Below are 10,105 nucleotides of genomic sequence, written 5' to 3'. Positions count from 1 at the left end.
TCTCAATATGACCAATGGATTGGCTTTTCTAGGGAAGCACTTCAAGACCTGCTGAAATCTAACCTTGTGCCTCTCTACTTTTTGTTCTGCCTGCCAAAGATATTGGGGTAATATCGGTGCAAAGTACATTCAAAAAGCTTTGATTATACCAGACATGTCAAACTCGCGACGTCATGTGACGCCGCACGACGTATCGGAATTTTTTCCCCCATTGCCAGCAATGGGGTAGGCGCGGTTTCTTCGTGATGCATCCAGCCCGTGGGCCGGCAGTTTGACACCCCTGGATTATACCATTGAGGAGCCCTGGCGGCGCAGTGGTTAGAATGCAGTATTGCAGGCTGATTCTGCTCACTGCCAGCAGTTTGATCCTGACTGGCTCAAGGTTGACTCAGCCTTCCATCCTTCCGAGGTCAGTAAAATGAGGACCCAGATTGTTGGGGGCAAGATGCCAACTGTAAACTACTTAGAGAGGGCTGTAAAGCACTATGGAGCGGTATATAAGTCTAAGTGCTATTATAACCACCATCTTCATTTTTTTTAACCACTCCTATGGACAGTCTTACAAAAAGACTTGGAGGCTACTTTACATAATACATTGGATAATACATTAAGCCAAAAATTTGCTTATCTGTTTGTCTGTCTGTCTATCCATCTATTTCTATTTCTTCTATATTTCTATCTATTTCTATTTATTTTTATCTTCTATCTATCTATCTATCTATCTATCTATCTATCTATCTATCTATCTATCTATCTATCATCTAATTTGTCTGTATGCCCATCTTAGAAGATAAATCTGGGCATCTAACAACAAAAACCATAAAACCAAGGGCATGTCTGAATTCGGTTCATGTGTAGAGTTTTAAGAGTCAGTGCTTTGCAAGCCTAGAATATGGACTGACTAAATGATGGCTCACTTAATAATGGCTACATATGTTGTGTGACAAACCAGCATGCTTGCAGGAAATGTGAAGAATCAGGTGGTCCTTGACTTACAACTCCAAACTGGTACTGGAATTTTGATCACTAAGCAAAATGATTATTAAACGAGTCATGCCCAATTTTACTACCTTTTTTTTTTGCTGTGGTTGTTGACTGAATCACTACGGTCATTAAGCAAACCTGTCTTCTCCCATTGACTTGGCTCGTCAGAAGCAGGCTGGGAAGGTCGCAAATGGTGATCACAAGACCCTGCAACTATTTTAATTCCATGCTGGTTGCTCACATTCTGATGATGTGACTGCAGGGATGTGGTGAGGGTTGAAAGCATAAGGCAGGGGTCCTCAAACGTGGCCACTTTAAGACTTGTGGACTTCAACTCCCAGAATTCCCCAGCTGGTTGAAGTCCACAAGTCTTAAAGTGGCCACGTTTGAGGACCCCTGGCATAAGGACATATCCTAAACCACATTTTTCAGCTAACTTCAGTTAACATTTTTACTGTTAACTTCCAACGGCCACAAAATGAATGCTTGTAATGCAAAGGGGTAAGCAAAGACTGGGCCCCCAGACAGCATTGCAGATGAAGGACCTGGGCTACCTCATTTGAAAATCCAGCCCCAAACAACTTCCTTCAAATCAAGCAAAAGCTATTTTGTGGCGGGTCTCAATAGGCAAGGAGCTAAAGCAGGGGTCCCCAACCCCCGGTCCGTGGACCAGTACCAGGCTGCGGCATGCCAACAAACAGTCCGCACAAACAAGCAAAGCCCCATCCATGGGATGCAGGCAGCACACAAAACCACACACTCTCCGGTCCGTGGAAAAACCTTTCTCCATGGAACCGGTCCCTGGTGCCCAAAAGGTTGGGGACCTCTGAGCTAAAGGATCATGGGGAGGATGGTCAAAGTTATAACCCTATAGAATCTTGCTATGGTGCTACAAAGGATGGAACTGTGAAAAACGGTTACGAGTGACCTTTTTCCCCACGCTGTTGTAACTTTGAATTGTCACTAAATGAACGGTCGTAAATTGAGGACTACCTGTAAGCAAAATGAATCCTGGCCACAAGAAGACCACTTCTTCCAAGCAACCTGGCCTCAGTTTCCTCGCAAAGGAAGCCCCATCTAATCCAGCTCTGGCTTAAGTTTGCAGCTCTGGAGGTGCTGACCAAGCACCTGAAGCCTCCCGACCGAGCGGAGCCGCTGCAAAATGCTGGCCTCAGCATCTGGAAGCAGCTGTCAAAGCAGGCGGGAGGAGAAGCCAGCAGGTCAAAAGCCTGGGTTGGGCTGGGTCTGAGGGGGTCTTGCAGGGGCAGAGAGGGAGCAGCCACTGGGCCCAGGTGTCCATCAGTGGAGGACAGAAGCAGCTCTGGGCAGAAGAGACAGCAACCTAGGCCAGGTTCTCAGGGCTGCAGGTGAGAGAGAAAGTTGTAGGGCGGCCTCGAGTTCACCTGGGCAACGCTGAATTCACCTGGAAGAGACTATGGGGTTTGGGACCCCAACAGCACGTCTGAATGAGGAGCCCACCCACCCACCCACCCCGGATCCCCGGGAAGCAAAACGTCTGGTGCAAATTCAGGCCAGGGTCATCGGCCAGCCCTGCCCGGAGGAGAGTGGGGGGTGGGTGGGTGGGGGGCTTGCTGGAGCTGGACGCAGCCAAGGGGCGCAGGTGGGAGCCCGATCCCCGCGCAAGAGGCAGCCGCCCCGTCGAAGTTGAGAACCCTCCCTCCCTCCCGCAAGCGAGCCGAGCCGAGCCGAGCCGAGCCGGGGCGGGGGGGGGGATGCTGGTCCGCGGGAGGCCGGTGGCCCCTCCCCTGGCAGCTCTCGCGGGCTCTGCAGGGGCCGCGCTCCGCCGCCCGCAGCCAGGAGCGGCTCTTCGGCGGACCCCGTTGCTCGGCGCTTGCCTCGCCCCTTCCTCCTCCTCCTCCTCCCCGCCCCTTCTGCCCCCTCCCCGCCGCCGCCGCCGCCGCCAGCCGGAGCGGAGCCCGGGCGGCTCATTGCGGAGTGAAGCTGCAGCCGCGATGGCCACCACCGTGACCTGCACCCGCTTCACCGACGAGTATCAGCTTTACGAGGAAATTGGCAAGTAAGGAGCCGAGGCCGCGAAGGTCCGCCCGGGCAAGTCGGGGGGGGGGGAATCTCCCCTGGCCCGGCTCGACGCAAAGGCTGCCCGAGACCGGCCGGGGGGGGGAGAGACGCGGGGCCCGGCCGCCCCCTCCAGCCAGCCCGCCGAGCGACCCTCCAAGCCCGCGGGGGGGGGGAAGAGAAGAGATCCTGCCCGGCGCTGCGCAGCCATGACGCAGGTTGCGGAGCTGCGGCCGGAGGGACCCGCCAGGAGCCGCGCAGCCCCCCCGCCGCTCCCTCCGTCGGAGCCGGCGCCCGGGCGAGCGCAAGAGCCGCAGCTCCCTGGCTGCAGTGGCGGCCCCCCAGCGGCTCCCGGGCGGGCAGGGCGAGCACGTGGCGGCGGGCTTGGAGGGGACTGCCCGAACCCGCCAAGGGGGGGGGGGCTGCACGGTTCTACGCCCCGGCCACCCCGGCCACCCCGGCCAGGCGTTGCCGAGGGCGGCGGTTGCTGCTGCTGCTGCCGCGGCTGCTTGTTGCGCCCCGGAGCGGGCGGGCGTGGGGGGGGGGGGCTCCCTGGGTCAAGCGGGGATGGTTGCCCCTGCCGGGCAATTGGGGGAGGGGGTGAGGAGAGGAGAGCTGCTGGGGAGGGGCTGCCCTGGGCAGCGAGGGGGCAAAGCGCCTCGGAGGGGGAGGGAAAAGGGGTGGCCCGGGGAAGGGGGGCGGGCGGGCTCGGGGAGCGCCCGGGAGCCGGGTCTATTGCGTAACGCTGGGGAGGGGTCGGGGAGTCCGCCGCTCGCCCACTGCGGGGGGGGGGGACGCCTTAGCTGCCTTGCGGAGGGGCCGGGGAAGCCGCCCGCCGGACGAGCTCTCCTCCCGGGATGACGGGGAGAGAGATTCTGCGGGCTTTCTCCGCAACGGGCGGGGAAGGGGCAAATCGGCCCGTTTCGCACCCTCTTGGCTGTAGCTCCTTGACGGCCGGCGCTCTGCACCTGCTCAGAGGCTCTTCCGGCCGGAGAGCCGAAGCGACCCAGGATTCCGCCCCGATCTCTGCCTTGCTCGCTTGGACTCCAGCCAAAGCAGGGTCGTGCGTGGGTGTCCCGGTGTTCCTCGCCCACGCGCTGGGAGCGGTTCCCCGACACACACACACACACACACACACACACACGTGGCCGAGGGCCGTCCGACCCCTTTAACTGGAGCAGCCGGATCCCAAAGCAGCTGCTGCTTCCTTGCTGCTTCCCACACTTGCTCCTTCGTGTGGTTCCTTCGCAGCTGGTGATCCCGCGTGATCCCAACCAGCCCGCGTGCCCATTGAGCGGGGAGAGAGAGAGAAAGAGAGAGTGAGTGAGGGGCAACCATCACTTTCCCTTTTTCTGCGGCTCTCCTCTACATTAAGGGCAGCCAAGGATGGGAGTCCCGTTTCTGGATCTCCCCCCCCTCTCCTGCCCCCCGGAGGCAGCTTCCCACGGTCCTCGATATGTAGAAGAGAAGAACTAAATAGACATTTTGAGATTCCTAAGCAAAATCTTACTAGAGCCTTGGGGAAAAGGATCTGCATTAGCTGCCATCCAGCCTATTGGATAGAGGGTGGGCTTTAAAGCTGGGAGAGAAAAGCTGCTTTTAGGCTCCCTCCCCTCTTTCACATCACTCATCCACCTAGACACCCCCCCCCACCCTCCCCCAGTCATTCTTTCCCCCCCTTAGTTGCTGCCTCCACTTCTCCCCCTCCCAAAATGTGAATTCTCCTGGGGTGGCAAAGACAAGTTTGTGGCTACCAATTTCAAGGATTCCAGGGTCGGTTTGAGGAGGCTGACCTCTTTGCTGTGCTGAAGGAGTGTGTCTGTGTTGTGTTAGTGTGTCTGTGTAAATGTATATTATATAATGTACTGTGACAGTCTTTAAAAAAAAAACAGCTGCTGGTATAAAAGCCATAGGAACAGGCTAAGCAATGCTTTTTCTCTGTGAATAAGGACATGGGGAAAAGCAGAACAGCAGATGTCTCAACTTGATATATTGTTAATCGTTGGTTTAGTTTTTCAAGGGACACCAGAAGCTTTGGACTTTTTCCGCCCTTGCAACTTTGTTTGTTTTGTTTGTTTGTTTGACTTCCTTTGAAGGGGGGAAATAATAATAAAAAAACTACATATGATTCAGCATGTGTTAAATGCTTTGTTTCACCCCTTCCCCATTAGATTCTGGTAGAATTCAGATGGCTGTTGTGTCAGTGTGGAAAGCCAGCAGTAATGTTTGCTGGCTTAGGTGGTGTTGCAAATCGTGGCTTGTGGTCATAAATAACAAGTTTTTAAAAGCTGACAGGCTGTTTTTCCAAGATCAGCCTCTGTCCAGCACACATGCTTTTCAGCAAAATGAACAAGGAAGAATTACGACTCTGGATGCAACCCAAATCTGTCTTTTCACATCTCTCTTCTCTTTTTCCTCCTGATGCTTATCTGCATCTGTCAAGATTTTTTACTTGATCTGAAAGATTCCTAGAACCAGATCTAAAGCAGAAGAGAGAACAAGGGGGAACAAAAAAACAACCCTTAAGATAAGATGCACCTCCCCAAATCAAATCTTTGCCGACTAGGAATTTTTTTTGCCCGCTCAAAATTATTTTGTGGCTTTGTATAATAGAAAACCCCATAGAATTACTGCTACATATGCGTATCCCTGTGTTATTAAGAGTTGTAATATTCTTGCTTTGTACAGTTGGGTAATATACTGTTAAGTACATTAGTGTATGTTAAGGGCTGGTCCTTTTTATTCAGTATTAGTTCCGTGTCAGGATTTCGGCGCCGGCAGCATGAGTATTAAATTTATATCATGATTAAGCTCTCTTTTTTGGGTGAGAATTCCACTTGTGCTTGAGTGCCTTGATGAGTGCCTTTAGCAGGTAAAGCTAAACGTGAACTGGAGAATCCCAGGTTGAATACGACCAACAGCCAATAGAAACTCACTGGGTTTGAGCCACTCTCTTTCAACCTAACCTACTTTACAGGGTCATTCTGAAGATAAAAGAAAGATCCTCTTGTAAGCTATTATAAACTTCTGGGAGAAAAAGGTGGGTTAGATCTTCCCAAATGGTTCCAAAAAAGAACTGCGGAAAAGAGTGGATGGAACCAAGTGGAAAAACAACATGTGATTAAATTAAAATTAATTGAAGTGACAATTAGCAGGACCGCTCCCCATACATTTAATTGTTTTCTCTTTCCCCCTTCGAAATTCAAGTGTGTTAAGCTCTTGAAGAGACCTCTGAGCGAGGACCATGTGCAGCCCTGAGTTGACATAAGGCAGGGCTCTTCAAACATGGCCCTTTGATGACTTGTGGACTTCAACTCCCAGAATTCCTCATCCAGCGTGCCTGGCTAAGGAATTCTGGGAGTTGAAGTCCACAAGTCATCAAAGGGCCAAGTTTGAAGAGCTAACTGTGGAGCTACAGTTTCCATGATTGGCTTCATGTCAGGGGCCATGGGCTTACCTTCTGCTGGTCAGGATGGGAGTGCTACCCCACTAACCTCCCCCAGCCAGCCAGAGCTATCCAGATTAGTCAGTTGCATGTTAGTCAGTTGGATGTTAATTGTATGTTAGTCAGTTAGAGCAAACTCTTAACAAGAGATGTGAAGCATCTTGGATCACTGGGTCCACCTTTTCCATCCTGTACCTTCTAAAGGTCTTGGACTTCACCTTGCCTATCATTGTCCCCGAAGGTGCTTTTTTCAAAAGGCAACTGGACTTTCTTGGTTTTCCCTTGAAGAGGTTTCACTTCTCATCCATGATCTGAAGAAGCTTCTAGGACAGGGGTCTTCAAACTTGGCCCTTTTATGACCTGTGGACTTCAACTCCCAGAATTCCTCAGCCAGAGTGCTTGGCTGAGGAATTCTGGGAGTTGAAGTCCACAAGTCATAAAAGGGCCAAGTTTGAAGACCCCTGTTCTAGGAGAAGAAGTGAAACGTCTTCAAGGAAAAACCAAGAAAATCCAGTTGCCTTTTGAAAAAAAGCACCTTTGGGACAACCATAACCTGGATGACTGGGAATCTCCATAGACACTAGCCTGGTTGACTGAAGGAATGATGGGCTTTGGAGTCCAATTCTTCTGAAGAATCCCAAGCTGAGAAGATTGGATCAGGAGATACATTGATGTAGTGGTAGACTAGAGCCCCTTTTATGAAATATGTAGCACAATATCCTCTTGTTAGAACATGACAGCTTTTCTCCTTTGTCCTAAAATCAATCTTATTCTCCTTGATTATTTTGCCATAACTCTTGGTTTTGTAGCTGGGTTATTTTTTTTTTTTGGAGTGCTGGTGGGGTGCAATTCTAGTCACTTATTACCAACACAACAGCTCAGGTGGATTTCTCCAGAAGCTGTTCACTCCCAAAGATGTTCCTTTTTTCCAACCCAGCAGAAAGTAAGAGTTGGTTTGCACCTTTTCAGCAATGGGCAGTGATGCCTTTACATAATGGTTAGGACTTGGATTTAATGGATTTATGAGATTCCCATGTCCATCGCTTAGGAAGAGACACTGTTATCTTGATGTGGTAAAATGAGATCTCTAGTGATCGTCTTATCCCTCCCTCTTCTGACTATTGCTCTAGGATGGGATTCTCCTGTTAGGAGTCCCCAACCCCAAGCTGTGGACCAGCACCGGTCCACGGCATGCTAGAAATCAGTCCACGCAAACAAGCAAAGCCCCATCTGCGGGATGCAGGCAGCACACGAAACCACGCCCTCTCCTGTCCACGGAAAACCCTCTCTCCGTGGAACTGATCCCTGGTGCCCAAAAGGTTGGGGGGCCCTCTGCTCTAAGTGGCTGTTTGTTCCTGAGCCCAGCTGGGAGTTGAAATTTGACAGCAGGGCTGTTCCTGAGACATTTTGTTCCTGGAGGTGAAAATGCCGTTACTGCTGTCACCATTCCCAGGGCTGATTCTGCCACAAGACAGAGTGAGCTAGTGGGACCAGGAGGCAACTGGGGAGGGCAGGAAGTTGATAATGTTCTCTGTGAGGGTTAGGGTTCGTTCTCCGAGCTGGGGGGCTGGTTTCTGAACATTTCATTATCAGGCTAAGTAATAACATCTTCAGCAGAGTTTACTTAGCCCGGTAACGAAATGTTTAGAAACCAGCCCACAAGCTCCGAGACAAGCCTTCACCCTCATGCTACCCACCCCCCCAAGCTACAGATATTCGCCGTTACTGCAATGTTCTCTGTGTTACACTGTAGTGCAGATTGTCACAAAACTGCAAGCATTTCATTTAACGAACATTCAAAGTTAGGCTCAGGAATTCTGGGAGTTGAAGGCCACGAGTCATAAAAGAGCCAAGGTTGCCTAACGCTGCGCTAGAGTCAATACTTCGGACCACGGTGTGACCTAAGTTAAAATGTTTTGGATGTCTGCTGAGTTTAACAGAAGCAATGTGTAATCTGCTGTCACTCAAATGATTATCAGGCTGCCAAACTTTAGCTGGATTTTGCTGTTGCCCCCCTGCATGTGCCAGTTTTGTTCCCCATCAAATCTAAGCAGAGTTGTTACTTAACAGTATGTAAGAGATCTTCAGGAACCCCGGGATTAAAGCTGGTAAGTTGGACCCAGCCTTTCTCAATCTCAGCAACTTTTAAGAAGTGTGGACTTCAACTGCTAGAATTCCCCAGCCACTATGAGGAATTCTGGGAGTTGAAGTCCACCCACCTGAAAGTTGCTGAGATTGGGAAGCATTGAGTTAGTCCAAAAAGGTAGCTGAAGAAGGCTGTGGCAGGGCATTTCTATATGTTAAAATCTACGTGGATATATCCATGAAGTCACCAGGAGTTCAGTTTGATTTGGGAGAGAATTATCCACAGAAAAGAAAGCAAGAGGTAGAATTTAGAATCTTGGTTGCTTTCATGTGAATTTTCTAAATGAAGAAGGGTATCTGAGAGAAATTGCTTTAATTGTTTTATATGGTTTATGTCGCAGTTTTATTAGCATCCCATACTATAACTGAAGAATATCCTTTTTGGAAATGACAGAATAAAGCGGAAAAGGAACCTAACTTTTTTTTTTAAAGGGCATGCTTACAAGTGAACATTATTGAATTCATCTCCAGATCAGTTTGTCCAGAAAAGTGTATATTGCACACAATATATTTTAGAGATACTTCTGCTGGACGTCACCTTTTGCCTTGCCTCAAGTAAGGGTGGTGAGATAATGTATTCATTGCGTCCTTGAAGAAGGTAGTTTGAAGATGGTGGCTTATTCATCTCTGTCTATGCCATCCTTATGCAAGCTAACAACCGGCTTATTTTCAAATATAAGCAGAACATCTCCAACCTCCATGTATAAACAAGATGGAATGCATTAGATTTGTCTCTCTTTAAGAGATGAGGAATATATTAATGTACAGGCTGTCTGTAGAAATGAGACATGCCCACAGCTGGTAAGAGAATTGAGTAAGATCTATATGCTGTAAATGAGAGTCTCCTAAAAAGATGACAATGATCAAAGAATAGTTACTTCTGTGTAAGCTGAATTTGATTTCAATTTCTTGTTTTTATATTCCTCATGACGATGACAGGATACTTTTTATATTGTTTGCTCTTTACCTGAATTGGGTCAGGCTCAACCTTCCAAGAGAATTCTCTCCAAGTTTGGAAGAGTTGAAAAGGCCTGCTTTAGAAAGCCACTCACCCCACTCTCTGTTAGTTTGAAGGATCAAAGTTGGAGAGCAAAAGAGTAATGGAATTTGGAGCAAACTCACATGGACAGAGTTAGATTCTTAGATGTTTTGAATGTGGAGTAGCAAGAGCTCAGAGGGACAAGATTTGTGTACTAGAACTTCAGTCAAGACTCTGGCAGATTTATTTCGGGTGGTTTGCAATTTCTAGACCAGCGTTTCCCAAACTTAGGAACTTGAAGATGCGTGGACTTCAACTCCCAGAATTCCCCAGCCAGCTATGCTGGCTGGGGAATTCTGGGAGTTGAAGTCCACGCATCTTCAAGTTCCTAAGGTTGGGAAACGCTGTTCTAGACGGTGCTTAGAAATGTTCACACTACGGAGTTCCTTATAATAGTATGTGTAAGGTAGGGCAGTGTAGGCTAGTTGTGGCATATCGGAGGGAAGTGATCATAA

General features: G+C 49.6%; 1 protein-coding gene across 4 annotated transcripts in view; it reads left to right on the top strand.

The window, feature by feature from the left end:
- Positions 1-2,906: 2,906 nt before the first annotated feature.
- CAMK2B (calcium/calmodulin dependent protein kinase II beta) overlaps positions 2,907-10,105 on the top strand; it is a 173,546-nt gene continuing 166,347 nt past the window's right edge. For all 4 annotated transcript variants that reach the window (XM_081333755.1, XM_081333754.1, XM_081333753.1 and 1 more), the window contains exon 1: positions 2,907-3,022. In XM_081333755.1, coding sequence (XP_081189881.1) covers positions 2,958-3,022 — 65 coding nt within the window. In that variant the 5' untranslated portion in view covers positions 2,907-2,957. The remainder of the gene's footprint in view (positions 3,023-10,105) is intronic.

The sequence above is a fragment of the Vipera berus genome (genome assembly GCF_964194415.1).
Source record: "Vipera berus genome assembly, chromosome: 8".
In the NCBI taxonomy this organism is placed as follows: Eukaryota; Metazoa; Chordata; class Lepidosauria; order Squamata; family Viperidae; genus Vipera; species Vipera berus.
The sequence above is the reverse complement of the archived record's forward strand: the minus strand, read 5'-3'. Positions and strand labels throughout refer to the sequence as shown.